Source organism: Antechinus flavipes, chromosome 2 (assembly GCF_016432865.1).
Source record: "Antechinus flavipes isolate AdamAnt ecotype Samford, QLD, Australia chromosome 2, AdamAnt_v2, whole genome shotgun sequence".
Classification (NCBI taxonomy): domain Eukaryota; kingdom Metazoa; phylum Chordata; class Mammalia; order Dasyuromorphia; family Dasyuridae; genus Antechinus; species Antechinus flavipes.
The window spans coordinates 321,174,332-321,190,203 of NC_067399.1; the positions used below are offsets into that span (position 1 = coordinate 321,174,332).

General features: G+C 36.3%; 1 protein-coding gene across 7 annotated transcripts in view; it reads left to right on the plus strand.

Annotated features, from left to right (window-relative positions):
- Positions 1 to 15,872, plus strand: part of DPF3 (double PHD fingers 3) — a 406,354-nt gene that overhangs the window by 232,861 nt on the left and 157,621 nt on the right. For all 7 annotated transcript variants that reach the window (XR_007950650.1, XR_007950649.1, XR_007950651.1 and 4 more), the window contains exon 4: positions 6,614 to 6,741. Coding sequence is in view for 4 of the 7 variants with exons in the window: in XM_051977667.1 (XP_051833627.1) it covers positions 6,614 to 6,741 (128 nt within the window). In the remaining 3 variants the exon portion in view is untranslated. The remainder of the gene's footprint in view (positions 1 to 6,613; positions 6,742 to 15,872) is intronic.

Below are 15,872 nucleotides of genomic sequence, written 5' to 3' on the forward strand. Positions count from 1 at the left end.
TTCTATTCCTGGCTCAGCCATTGTCTTATGACAGAACCTTCTGGGTCCCAGTTTCCCCTTCTATGAAGAGAGCGGTAACAAAACCAGCTCCCTTTCCCCTCCTCACAGGGAATCTGATATGGTGGAATGAGATAATGACCTCTAGTTTCTTTTGCTCCTTAAAGTGATGTGTAAATCCAAGGAAGTACTCAGAATCACAACCAGAAAGGGATATACTACCTTTTGTGTGTGTGTGTGTGTGTGTGAAAAGCTAAAGGGACTAGCGGAGGGGAAGAATCTTTTTCCCTCCCCCTTTCTCTCTCTATGATATGCATATATATGTGTATTTATACATATATATGTACATATACACACATACACACACACACACACATACTCCCCCTAATCATTTAAGCAATAGATTTTCTTCTATTGTTTAAAGCTTTTCCTCTTCATCCCCTCCTCCTTTACACCGTAACTCTATCTCCATGCCCCTGAGTCACAGAGAGAGCACATGATGGATGGACGGATGGATATGCCTTGTCTGGGTGTTTCACCACAATTTCCCTTGGGGCAGTCTGTCTGTTGGCAGAGCACAGGATCCCGAAAGATGGTATCTCTTGGAAACTCGACAGCTAACAGACAGCTCTTCTCTCTGTATATTTCCCCAAAGAAGAGCTGTCTTAATTTATTTCTTATATGGCATATTATATGGCAGATTATAATATGACTTTTGGGTTCCCAGGCTGGTACCCCGAGCTAAGGAAAAGAAAGAATGAAGCAGAAGAAGTAAGGCTCTACATGCGTGTGACATCTGTGGTGTTTGCATTTTTAAGTGACATGGGATTTTAATTACTCAAGGAGCTCCCATGTTGCACTTTGAGACTGATCTTGCCACATCCTGTTAATGAGCTTAGTGGTTCCAGCCACCCAGTGGTAGCTCTTCTTTCTGTGAATTAACTGGCATACTCAGGTTGCTTTTGCAATGTCCGTGGTTGTGGACTGCATTGTATAGCCAGTGGGTATGACTAATACACACACACACATAGCATCAATCATCAATCTCATATGAGAGTGTATGTGTGTAAGTATGTATGTAAGCTTATATAGGTGTATATTGCCAGTCACCAATCTCCTTTATGTATGTATTTGTGTATAAATGTGTGTATGTATAAACACATGTATAGCAATACTCACCATTTTCCTATATGTATATGTCTGGAAGCTGTTGCATTTAATAGACAGGATATTTTAAAATTTGTTTCTAAAGTGACAAGACTTTGCGTGGCTTGAATCATGTTTGTCTAAGGTTTATAATTTTTAAAATTGTGAAACTGATTGTTTTACATAGTAGCTATCTCTGGTGTGGTGGATTGTGTTGGAAGACACCCAACAAATATCTCTGTTCCCAATTAGAAATGAAAGCAGGACTGCATACCAGGGCCCAGTGAGGCTCCTGGCTTGAATGGCAATGGCTATTGCTTTTGCTCTAAAGAGGAAATGATTTTTATATTAACAAATAAAGAGTGATATGTGTTTATGTAAGCTACATAAATATATGTATCTATTCCTATAACTTAAATATATTTATGTGTGTATATTTGTATTTGTCTATATATCTATATAGACTATATACATATACTATTTGTATATAGTTTTTATATCCTCCCTTCCTCCCTCCTTTCATTCCTCCCTCCCTCCTTCCCTCCCTCTCTTCCTTTCTTCTTCCCTCCTTCCATTCCTCCCTCCTTCTTTCCTTCCTTCCTTCCTTCCTTCTTTCCTTCCTTCCTTGATAACCCCAACAGCTTAAACTGAACGTGTCCAAACTCAATATCTTTTCCAGTAAATCTCTTTTAAAAACCTACTTATTTCTATCAAAGGCTCTACTATATTCCCAGGTTTTTTTTTTTAATTTTTATAATAGCTTTTTATTTTTCCAAATACATGCAAATATAGTTTTCATTTACCTTTGTATTCCAAATTTTCCTCCCCTTCTCCCCTTTTCTCCTCTTTTCCAGACAGAAAGCAATTCAATATAGGTTAAATATGTGCAATTCTTCTAAACATATTTCTGTATTTGTTAAGCTGTGCAATAAAAATCAGATCAAAAGAGAAAAAAACCATAATAAGGAAAAAAGAACAAGCAAACAAAGAACAAAAAAGATATCTTTGCTAAGAAAACTCCAACTTAGGTTACAAAGAGTAGGACACAATTGAAATGACTCAATAAAAAGAAAATTACCTTGATTCCACACCCTCCTTTACCTCACATGTCTAAGTTGCCAAATCTTGTGTTTCTGCCTCTACAACATCTCAATATCTTTCCCCTCTTTTTTTTTTTTAAACTCACACAGCTACTATTTTGGTTCAGATCCTCATCACCAGTCTTCTAGATTGTTGAAACAGGTTTCTAATTCATCTCTTTACTCAAATATCTTCCCACTCCAGTTCACCTATCACATTGCCACCAAAGTGATTTTCCCTAAGCACAGATAGGACCATGTGGCTTTCCTATTCAACCAACTCTAGTAGCTTCTTATTGCCTCTAGGATAAATTAAAACCTCCTCTGCTTAGTTTTTAAAGCCCTATAAAATCTGGCTCCAGCCTATCTCTCTGGCTTTATTAGACATGACTCCCTCCCTCCTACTTTTTGATTCAGCCAAACCATCCTCTCTATTTCTCATACAGGATACTCCATCTCCTGCCTTTGTGCCTCTCATGGACCATTCCCTTTGCCTAGAATTCACTTCTTCTTTACTGCCTCCTCAAAGAATGCCTCTCTTCCTTTAAGATGCAGTTCGAACATTATCTTCTATATTTTCTGATTCTCTTAATTATTAACTCTCTTCCTCCTAGACTATCTGGTATTGAATTTTTTTTTTTTTAATGTACGAGTCAGGAAGATCTAAGTTAAAATTTGACCTTTGACATGTACTAGCTTTGTGATCCTGGGCAAGTCACTCAGTGTGCCTCAGTTTCTTCAACTGTAAAATGGGAATAATAATAGCTTCTATCTCTCAGGGATGTCATGAGCATCAAATGAGAAAATAATTGTACAATGCCTAACACATTGCAGGCATTTATTTAATAAATATTTCCTTCTTTCCTTCCTTCCTTTTTTTCTTTATATTTATTCTGGGTAAACCTACACACACATACATGCAATACATTTATAAGTACTTGTCTTGTTTAATTTTTTGAACTTGTATTCTTAATGCCTTGAACAGTGCCTGTCCCAGAAGATGTTTAATAAATACTTGATTGATTGTTTTCTCCCTAGACAGCCTGGTGGCTTGCCACATGTGGTTCAGGAGCAGGTTGAGATGCTGATTGTATTGGAATGAAAGCTAGTCAACTCAGGAAACTGTGTTAGTCACTTTTGTCTAGATTAAATATTTCAATATATGCTTCCTTGGTCTTGATGTGAAATAATTTTATGATCTATGTGTTTGTCATATTATATATATGTGCATATGTATCAACATTTTATGTATAATATTTTATTCAAAATATATTACAATACTATATATTATAAAATATAATATTTAAAATATTTAAAACATTTATATAAACATTATATATGTATATAACTATATATACATCTTGAATCTTTCTTAATGCTCCACAATTTGACAGATGAAACAACTGAGAATAATGAGTCTAGATTAGAATCCAGGATTTCTGCCTCCTAGTTCAGTACTCCATCTACTCCCCCATGCCACCTGGTGCAGAGCATTTGTGTTAAATTGAAAATGTGTAGGCTTAAAGTATTAGTTAATCCTTTCATTCACATGAGGAGATAAAAAAGAAAGACACATGAAAAGACTTCGAGTTTGACTTCACCTTATAAGTCTGTAACCAAGATTTATATCCTGCAAGATCTTAGACCTATTTTTCCCTTCTTACCTCTGATAACATTCCCTCCCCCTTTCCCCCTTAGCCCTGTTATTTTCTTTTTTTCAGGATCTCTCCCTCTACTGACCTCCATGGCTTCCTTTAAGTCCTAACTAAAATCTCATCTTTTATAAGAAGCCTGTCTTAATTCTAGTGACAAACCTCTCATTCCCCCTGTGGTCAGAGATTGAGGGGTAGGGGGAGAAATCGGTTGCCTTTTCTTTTTGACCTCAAGTGCCGTTTAACAGCAATGTTGGAAACTCATGGGTTTTATAGATCAGCTGGAATAATGCCCTTGGACAGCCATCTTCTAGACTGAAAACCAGGAAATACAAACAGTCCCATTTAATTTGATTCTATTAGATGGATACAACTAGGAAAAGTTATGTATGTATGAATATATGTATCTAAATTTATTTTATTTTAATAGTATTTTCCAAACACATACAAAAATAGTTTTCAACATTTACCTTTGCAAAACCTTGTGTTCCAAATTTTTCTCCCTCTCACCTCCTCTCCCTGCTCCCCAAGACAGCAAACAACCTAATATAGTTTAAACATATGCAATTCTTCTAAACATATTTAGGAAAAATTATATTAACAAGTGACATAACATCATAACATTTTAAATCAGAATATTTAAGAACTGTTATATTGATTTTAGTTTACCATTTTGCCTATTTTAATCTAGTACATCAGTTGGTATGATAGGGCAGCCAGGTAGCAAGCTGATAGAGGATAGAGTGCTGGACCTGGAGTCAGCAAGTCTCAGTCCAACTCCAGCTTCAGATACTAACCAGTTGTATGCCCTGGGCAAGTCACTTAACTCTGTCTCAGTTTCCTCATCTATAAAATGAGCTGGAAAAGGAAATGGCAAACTACTCCAGTATCTCTGCCAAGAAAACCCCAAATGGGTTATGAAGAGTTGAATACAACTGAAATGAGTGAACAGCAATAATGTTGGCATAATGGACAAAAAGTGTGCGACTTGGAATCTCGAAGGCTTGAGTTCAAATCTCGCCTTTGGCACTACCTATTTGACTCTGGGCAAATCACTTAATGTCTTTGAACCTCAGTTTCCTCCTCTATGAAATGGGAATAATAGTACTACCTATTAGGACCTATCTAGCAAGGCTTATGTGTTTCTTCAAATGAGAAAATATACATAAAACATTTTACAAATGTTAACAAGTACTGTATGAATCTCATTAATCACTATTATAATCATGTTTATTGATATTTATTTTATGCTTTGATCAGCTGGACTAGAATGATGTGGGTTCATTTTGATTTTTTGGTTTTCATCCTCTTATACTTCCTGTTTCTCAATTCACAGCCCATGTAGCCATAGTGTTTAATTTAGTTCACTAAAGCCAACTGGGTTGGCTTGAAGTAAGAAGGATGTAAGAGGACCAAGTTTGGGGGGCTTGGGGTGTGGTGGTCTTAGTGGGGTGACAATCACTCATTAGAGCATGGTGACATTGCCATTACCAAAATTATATCAAGCTGGCAAATATAAAGAAAAATATGGCCAACGTCCACTATGACCTCAACTTCACCCTGTTTTTATCATTTTTTGACTTTAGATTATCATGTTTAATTTGAGACTTTGAAACAGAAAGATGGAAAATCTGAAGAAAGTCTAAGAAAGGGGCTTCCACCTTTTTTTTTTTTCAGTGCCTACAACTAATGGCTCTGAGGAAATCTTTTTGTATCCTCTATTCAAAATGATAGAAAATAAATTCTAGAGTTTTTTATGCATATGCACATAAATTATTGAATTTCAAATATATTTATTAACAAAATTATTATATTATTTAAAAGTTTCTTGTACCTCTTGTACTCTAGGTTAGGAATCCCTAGATTATACAAAAGGAGGACAATGGTACAATAAAAAAATTGGAGTTAAGGTTCTTCCTTCCCTTCTTTCCTTCCTTCTTTCCTTCCTTCCTTCCTTCCTTCCTTCCTTCCTTCCTTCCTTCCTTCCTTCCTTCCTTCCTTCTTCCTTCCTTCTTTCCTTCCTTCCTTCCTTCCTTCCTTCCTTCCTTCCTTCCTTCCTTCCTTCCTTCCTTCCTTCCTTCCTTCCTTCCTTCCTTCCTTCTTCTGTCACACAGCTAGAGAGTGTTAAATGTCTAAAGTCACATTTGAATTCAGGTCCTTCCAACTCCAGGGCTAGTACTCTATCCACTGTGTCATCTCGCTGCTACAAAATCCTTATTTTTCAAATAAGGGGTGGTGGTGGTGGTGGAACTAAATGACCTCAAAGATTCCTCTGGCTCCAAATTCAATCTAAATTTGTTTTCTTACCATACCCCCTGAGGGATGATTAGGTGGTACAGTGGATATAGCACCAAGCCTGGAGTCAGGAGGACTCATCTTCCTGAGATCAATTCCAGTCCCCAACACTTGCTAACTGTGTGACCCTGGACAAGTCACTTCCCCGTTTGCCTCAGTTTCCTCATGTGTAAAATGAGCTGAAGAAGGAAATGGCAATACACTCCAGTATCTCTGTCAAGAAAACCCCAGATGAGGTCATGAAGAAGAGACGGATACAATTGAAATGAATGAATTAAAAAATTCTCACCTGACTCTGCTTGGGGGAAACTAATACTATAATAATAGATTCCTTCCCCTCTCTTCTTTTTTAAGTGAAGGGTTCTTGTTCCTTCCCATTTTACTTAACTATTAACAGGCAGTATCAAAGTCCAACATTTATTTCTGCTTTTTCCTGCTTTTCAGAAGTGGATCTGCCCCTAAAGAAAGATGGATTCACATCAGAAAGTACCACACTGGAAGCCTTATTACGAGGTGAAGGGATTGAGAAAAAAGTGGATGCCAAAGAAGAGGAGAGCATCCAGGAAATACAGGTATAGACTTCTGAGAGAGGGGTGATTATTGGAGGGTTACTCTGATCCCTCCCCTACCTGTCCTGAGGTGTCTGATCTGTGTGATCATATTCTGATAGGTTGAACTCACAGGGATCATAGATTTGGAGATGAAGCAGATACTCTACCTCTTGATGCCCTTTCTGACTATCCTTCCTGTCTGAAATATTCTGTTGACCTCTCTGGTTTTCTTTAAATTTTAACTTAAATCTCATCTTTTATAGGAAGTCTTCCCCAATCCCTCTTAATACTAGTACTTTCTTTCTGTTATTTTTTATTCATCCTATATAGAGCTTGTTTGTATGTATTTGTTTGCATGTTGTTTTCTCTATTAAATAGAATGTAAGCTCCTTTTTTATTTAGCACAGTACCTGGTACACAGTCACTTAATAAATGTTTAACTGTTGTCTTCTCCATTTGAATGTAAACTACTTGAAGGCAGAAATTGTTTTTTCTTTTTCTTTTTTCCTGTATCCTCAAAGCTTAGCAGAGTGCCTGGTATATAGCTGACACTTAACTCATGATCATTGATTGATTAAGATAGAATTCTTATTGATTATCTAGTCCAAACTATTCATTTTATAGAGGAGCAAGAGAAGTTAAATAACTTTTGTTCAGGTTGGAGGCAGGAGAATCAGGATTTTAAGATAGATTGATGCCAAATCTAGTGTTTTTTTAAACTGATTAAGCTTCCTTCTATTCTTGGGGAGGCATCATATTCCCCAGATTTGATGTTTAAGTGAAAAATGAGACTTTAAATATCCTTGTATTAAACTGGAAGCTGGTTCTGTTTTAACTACATTAAAATTGATCTAACTTCTAAAACATCATTCTCCACAAATATATGCACAGTCTACTATAATAATGAATTCACATTTGTGTAACACTTTACATAAATAACCATAGAGGAAGGGCAAAATATAGAGGTTTCTTTCCTTTTTTTTTTTATTATTGCTTTTTATTTACAAAACATATGCATGGGTAATTTTTCAAAACTGACCCTTGCAAAACCTTCTGTTCCAAAGTTTCCCCTCCTTTCTCCCACCTCCTCCCCTAGATGGCAGGTATTCCAATACATGTTAAAATATATGTTAAATCCAATATATGTATACATATCCATAAGTTAACTTGCTGCACAAGAAAAATCGGATCTAGAAAGAAAAAAAACTGAGAAGGAAAACAAAAGTGTAAGCAAACAACAGAGAGAGTGAGAATGCTGTTGTGGTCTACACAGCTCCCACAGTCCTCTTCTGGGTGTATGTGGCTCACTGAACAATTGGAATTGGTTTGCATCATCTCATTGTTGAAGAGAGCCATGTCCATCAGAATTGAACATCATATAGTCTTGTTGGCCGTGTATAATGATCAGAGGTTTCTTTTCCTAGAAATTATGTCTGTCTTTATGCAGTCCAAGGTCCTTTTAATTTTCTTGACTGCCACATTACAGTGCTGACATATTATGCTTGTAGTATATTAACTCCCCCTCCCCCCAGATCTTTTCCAGAACAATTGTTGCCTAGCCATGTTGCCTATAACTTGTACTTATAAAACTGATTTTTATTCTCACTTGTAAAAAACATCATTTATTTCTATTGAATTCCATTTAATTAAGATCCACGACAATGATCTAGTTTGTCAAGTTTCTTTTTGGAATACTAGATCTTGACAATGTTTGCTCTCCATGTCTGTTTTGTATCATCTGCAAATTTGAAGAGCAAATCATCTATACCTCTGTCCAAGACATTGATAAAAGCTTGGGGTCAAACATAGATTTTCTGGGATTTTCCACTAGTGATCTCCTATCCTACTGACACTTAGCCATTTCCCCTTTGGAGCCTTTCTAGCCAGCTAGTTCTGACTCCATTTAATTGCATCTAATCAATAATTCCCCCTTCTTTTTAACAAGAATAGTAAGAGATACTTTATTAAAAGCTTTGCTAAAATCTAGGCAAACTATATCCATAATATTCTACTAGTTTAGTCTGACATGATTTGTCTTTGAAGATGCTAGGTTGATACTTTGTAATTGCCTCTTCTCTTTCTAGATGTCTACCCCTCATCTCTTTAATGTTCTGTCCTAGAATTTCCTGGGGAAGAAGTCAACACTGGCCTATGGTTTGCAGAAGGACTTTTCTCTTCTTTTTTTTGGAAAAAAAAATTGGGACATTTACCCTTTTGCCTTATGGTTATTCCCCTGTTTACTAGGGCTTAGAAAATCACATTTGTCAGGTTTTTTTGTTTGTTTGTTTGTTTTTGTGACTTGAGAGTACAGTTCTTTTAAGACAAATGACTTGAATTCATTATAGGCAACTTGGTCTTCTTTTATGATAGCCTTACTTATCTTGTTTTTCAACTCCCTGTGAGTCATTTTTGTTCTCTCATTTCTGGACTAAGGTCATTATCCTTGACAGGGAAAATAGAAGCAAAATAAGATTTGAGCAGCCCTTTGTTGTTAGTTATCATTATTCCACCCACCAAATTCCTATCACTTAGCAAAACTCCTATCTCTTTTAAAATTTTCCTTTTTCTCCCAATAAAGCAAAAAACAACCCTTTTTTGGTGGCCCCAAGCTGCCTCCTCCAGCTGTGTATCATTGTGAATTCTGGCACTTTTCCTACCATTTCTATATGATGCTACAATCTTAAAATTCATTCTCTACCACACAGCTTTGCTTCTGTCTTCTGCACATTTTGTAGCATCCCCAGGAGTTAAAAGAGATTGATAACAGTGCATTATTTATGTTATCTAATTTGAGGCTCACAAGAGCCCAGTTAGGTGCTATTTTATTAGTCCCATTTTACAGATGAAGAAACTGAGGCAAACAGAGATTAAGTGCCTTATCTAGGGTCACACAACAAAGTGTCTGAGACAGGATTTGAATTCAGGTCTTCCTGCTTTCAACTCCAGCACTGCCATCCAGAGGCTTCCTTTTGTAAAGCAGTGCAATCTTCTTCCTATAATATAATAATAAACTAATATTTAAAATAGCTTGATATACACAAGCTATATATATACTAACTTAATAATATTATATATAATATAATTACTATAACAATAAAATAACATTTAGAATAATTTCAGATGTATATAATCATTAGCTTATATAATTTTTTGACCTGTCAAAGTTATTTCATCATTCAGAAGGAGGAGGAAGCAAGAAGAAATTCTGTTTTTGATCTAAGCATCACTAACAAAAAAGAAAGGGTGACTGAGGTAGAAATGATGGCTCTCTGATGGGGGTTTGAGGAGGGGAACTACTCCCTCTAAGAGTTTATAAGAAAAAATGAGACACTTTGTTGGACTTTGGGGATGTTTGCTTTCAACATACTTAGAATGTTCTTCACCTTCATGATTCCAGTTTTTAATCCTGGAGTCAAGTACCATATATAACAAATAAAGCCATGCTAATCTTTTGGTAGGAGGCAATTCCACGGAGGGCTCAGATGCAGCATACATTTGCTTACTGATTCTTGTTTGCTAAAAAATATGCAGAGAGACCAGGATAGGACCTCTAATTCAGACAAGTTGGGGCAGGCTAAGGATTTGATATCTTTTTCCATGCTTAAGTAAAGCTTGGGTAAGTGGAATTACCAACAGGCAACAAAGCACTGCTGTTTATTAATATACTAGGAATTCACTTTACAAATAGTATCTCATTCGATCCTTATAATGAATCTGTGAGTTAGGTGCTATTTTTATCCCCATTGTACAGTTGAGGAAACTGAGGCAAACAGGGTTAAGTAATTTGCACAGGGACACACAGCTAGCTGTCTGGGGCTAAGTTTGAACTCAGGTATTCCCGAGAACAGGTCCAGTGTTATCCACCTTCCTGTTTCTAGAAAGCATGGTTCCTGATCTTTTCCAAATTATTCTATCGGTAACAGTTTTGTATTCGATGGAATATTTCAAAGGCATAATATTTTTCTTGCTCTTGACCTCATCTCCTACCTTTCTTTCTTGCCAATATCCTGTACTACATGTTGATGTCTGGGGCATTTAACAATGGAGAGGAAGACAGTCTGAGAGCAATCTTTTCTTGAAAAGTCAGCTTTATGTATGCTAGTGTTATTATCAACAACAAAGGCAACCAATAGCATTTCCCATGGGTAACCTTGAAGTGGCAATATTAAACTTTTAAGAAAGAAAGGAGGTAGTGGTGCAACAACCAGGGATTGGGGTGAAGGTGGAGGAAAATGAAGAAGAGTGTAAGTTGAATAGAGGAACTCACAGCTAGTTTTACATTTATTTTTTATAATTTAAGTTGATTGGTAAATTCCCTGTGTATCCTTATTGTTTTTTTTTTCAGACAAATCCCATTTTTAATTCCTCTCTGGAATTGAGTTTCTCTCCCTCTTAGGATAGCAATTTTAACTTGTAAAATTTTAGTTTTTTGCATTTTACCTAGCTTTCTTCTCCATCCTTTGCAATCTCTTTTCCAGAAATTTAGATTACACATCATATTTTTCCCAAATTTGCTCATTTTCTCTCATAAACTCTGGGAGGGCATAGTTGCTCCCTTCTAACCCCCACCAGGGATGCATCATTTCCACCTCAATCACCAGTTCCTTTTTTGTTAATGATGCTTAGATTTAAAATAGAATTTCTTTTTGTTTCTTCTTCCTTCTGAATGATGAAATTTTCTTTAAGGCAGGTCAAAAATGTATAAGCTGCTGTATTTTAGCAAGAGCTTTATTAAGTATCTAGATAATTGAAGTCCCCCATCATTACCATATGATGCTTCTATGCCAGGCTTGTATTCTATTTCCCCTAATCCTTACCTATTTAAACTTTCTTAAAGTTTCTTAAACATCTGTGATGTATTCCAATGATAAAATCATTTCTGTTGATCCCTGCATTGACTTTGACTCAAATATTCTCCATCATGCTTCTCTACATGGGTTGATGAATTTCATTATATTAGTGTAGTTTGATAAAGAGCACTTCCTCACTATGTTTTTAAGTGAATTTATTAGATTTTGAATAAGATAGATTCATCCATAGACAGTTTCATCCCATGAAGTCTCAGCAAACTCTATGAGATCAAATTTTCCGTTAGTAGTTCTTTTACTTGTTGCTCAACTTTGGCATGTGGAGAACATGGGTTTTGCTATTTTATCCTATGGATTTCTGAGCATTTATACTGCTGTTCTTTTTTCCTTCATTGTAGCTACTGTCTATAGTATCTATCTGGATTGATAGATATATGTGGCATTCTTCTCTCTTTCCTATAATTTATTCACTTCAGTTTAAAGTTCTTTTGATTAGATTTGTGGGACACTTGACAAATACATTCTTGCCAGTCTTTGTTGGGTATACTTCATCTCTGGCCAAGAATCTGTCATCCTTACAGTTTAAGCTGTGGTCCAAAAGTCCAAGTCTCATTCTCAGACAACACTTTCTTAACTTATCAAATTCATTTTTCTCTTCTTTGTTCTTTGCCTTCAATGGACAAAAATGAGGGAAGCACAAAGTGTGCCCCTATGATTTTCAGTTTTTTGACCTGACCTGACTATTATTGGTAATATTTCCTTATGTTAGCATCATTTGTATCCATAGTGAGCATCATTTTTGTTAAATTTTAGGAGAATTTCTGTCTTGGATACATACTATAGAAAGGCAGCAGACCTATCTGTTGTTACCAGATAACAAAATAACTCTCAGTACTTCTGAGTGGGTAATCACCAACCCCCACTATTTGACCTTCCCCTGATCTATACTGTGATCTCTTTCCTGATGGCTTCTGTGTCTTTGCTGTGTCATTCTTTGAAGGTGAAGCAACTTCTTCCCTTTAGAGCATCCAGTACTGTCCTCTTCAGAAAGAGTCTCAAATCTTTTAGGCTCAAATTGAGAGCTCTTCTTTTCCTCCCCTCTCCTTTGTATAAAACCCTGCTACTTTTCAACATCCTGACAAGGCTCATTCTTTCTACCTCAGATGCCCCTTTCCTCTGCATTTAAGCCTCATTTATTTCTTTTAGGAGTTTTTATGTTGTTCCTAACAAACTGGTGTGTAGATAGACGTTTTCCAAGTCAAATTAACCCTCTTCAGAGGGAGACTAGCCTACATTTGGAACACAGATAAAAGTCATTCACCTGTGGCAGAAAGACAAACATAGGATACTTGATACAAGTCACTGAATATTTTTCCTTACTTCATACTGATTGACATTTTTAGCTTTAAACAATTTCTTGTGGGTGTTTACACCTTAATTCTAAGTACATAGTTTAAACTTTTATGATCTCTTATTAACGTGACAACTCTACTCATTTCCTTTCTATAATCTCAGTCATAATAACACAGTCACATTCCTTTTGAAGGAGAAATGGCATTTTTTTGTAACACAGGGTAGTTTTCCTTTAAGAAGAAAAGGAAGCTGCCTTGGGGATTTGAATGGTCTTTAAGACTAAATGCCCAGCCTATAGGGAGCTATTGTTCCTGAAAATTGGCAGAGTTCCCACTACCTTGTGCAACATCTTTCTGACCCAGTGTTGCTGCTCTGGTGAATGTGGAGGCTAAGGATATTATCATTTGTTTTTTAGTAATCATATTCTTATCATCCTTTATTAGAAGCAAAATCATTATTATTGTATTTTATGGGCCACTTATGTGTCAATGCAATTCAATTCTGAGCCTGAATCACTGGACTGACTTGAATCAGATCTAACTCAGAATCTTTGGTGTTATTTGCCAGTCATTTACAATTACTTAGTGGTTAATTTTGTGGTTTAATTAGGGAAAAAGCAGTTGGACTTATTGGATAGACAGAGGTATAGAACCTAATAGAGGTATATATATGGAATCCTCTCAAAAGGATAAGGAAGGAGCCCCTAGTGATGCTGTAGGATTAGTTAGATGAATGCTTAAGGAAGCTGAAAGGGAAATAATGATTTCATAAATCAGTATCTCCTGATTTTTACTAAGGGTTTTAGAAAAGCTAGATGACCAGTATGAAGAAAATGAAAATAAATTAGTTTTGTGCATCTAGCAATTGGGGACAGATGTGAATGCCATTTTGGTTTTTTATTTGTCATGTTCTCCTGGGAGACCTATGATCCTTAAGCTGTTTCTGTACATCTTGTCTTCAAGGTCAATGGATTTAGCTTATATATGGATCGTGTGTGTGTGTGTGTGTGTGTGTGTGTGTGTGTGTGTGTGTGTGAGTATATTTGACATTATTCCATTTTTCTTTTCTTCTACTAGATTATTTTGCCCACTTGAATATTTTTGTATTTCAAATATGTTAACCTTTCTTTTGCTTCTTTGAAGAAACTTTCCAGCATAAACTCAATTTTTTTCTAATCCAATGATGTTTTTTACTTCATATTGAGAGCCTATAATTTCTGACATATATCCATTCATAATTTATACTCACAGATTTTATTTCTCTTTTATTTTTTCTTTTGAACCATTCTGGAATTTTTAAAATTCCATATTCTCTTGGCAATTCACAGGATTCTGTGTTTTATCATATTGGTTCACTTTGTCTTTATTAATTGAGTTTTGTAATCTTTTTGAGTACTTAGCATTTGTTCTTTCTTCTAGGTTTAGGATTTTCTTTGTTGATTTATATACTTATGCTCTGGGTTTTTATTGAGTTTTTTTTATTTTGAAATCTTTGTTGTTTCAGCTTCCTCTCTTCTCATTGCCTTGTAAATCAGTTTTTGTCTCCTCCCACCCATGATACACCCATGCAAGTGGTTGATAAAGTGACCTCAGCTTCCACACATTTTATGGGATTATCCTAGTCCCCTGTCTTGAATAGTCTCTGAGGATGAGGAGAGAGACAGGACTGACCTCATTTGGGTTTTAGGGTCTTTCCTTCAGGCTTGGTACAAACAATTACATAAGCTTCTTGCTTCAGTTCCTTCCTTGGTCTTTCTTTTCTTCTCTGGTTGGGCTTAATTAGCCCCTGTTGCTTTTTTTAAGGTAGGAAGAGGGGAAGGAGGGTGTTAACAGCTAGACTTTTTGCAGCTTTGAGGTCCCTTAATCTAGGGCCACCTCAAAATTGAAGGCAGCTGCCCCTCCTTGCTTCCCCCAGATTAATGTCTGATGCTTGTAGTTCTTGTTTGTGGTGGGGCACGGGCAAGGAATGATGCTTATCAGCAAAGTCTCTGCAGTAGGAGGAGATGCCAATATGTGTCTTATGCAAAAAATCAGATTGAGGAGGAGTGCTGATTGAATGCTTTTAATGATTTTGGTCTTAAAATATGAAGGTTTTGTGTTCAGAATTTCCTTCTTTTTGTCTGTGAATTCAGATGGAATTGGTAGGTATTTGATATATAAATCTTCTTTCGGGGAATGGGGGTTGAGATTTAATGGGAAGTGGAAATTAGTCTACCATCTTGTCAGTACTGTTGTAATTTTTTTTTTTAAAGGATTGTATCTTGAAAGGCAGAGGGGCAGTTAAGAAATTGATCAGCAGAAAAGAATAATTATGATTGGCTACAGATGGGAAGTGTAGTCTCAGGCCCAGAAGTCCTATTGGGGGAAGCGATGCATCCTGCTAAGATTAGCACTACAAGGGAAGAGAATGGGAGTGAGGATGAGAATCGGGTACCATCTTTGGTGGTAAGATAGCCTAAGATTGATCCAGTTAATATACCTTACCCACTCCTCCTCTCCCATGATTTCCCATAGAGGGGTCAACTTTCACCAGTATGGAAAGTGGGAAGTTGCAGAAGCTTAAACAGCAATTTCATGAGTAATTACAGCAATGTTTAAAGAGTTTCTTGGTCTAATACAGAAAATAAAGATTTTCTTTCAGCCAAACTTCCATAGATTTGGGAATCTTACAATTGATTTACTTTTGCAAAGCCAGTTAGATATGACTGTTCTTTGTTTTTGAGGTTAAGATGTGAAGTCCTGCATATCTATCCCTATGACAAAAAATTCCCTCACTGCTTATTTCCCAAAAAGAGTCAGCAAGGGGAGGGAATTGAATTCCTAAAAAAGAGACAGGTTTAGAAAACTGGATTTATATTCCTTCCTTCTCCTTTCCCTGCCTCCTGTGATCAGTACATGTAAAGGACAATTAGATTCTGCCTCCTGGGCAGGGCCCCATGCTAGGGGCATCAGCTTTAACTGTGAGTCTCTCCTACCACATCACTATACAGAC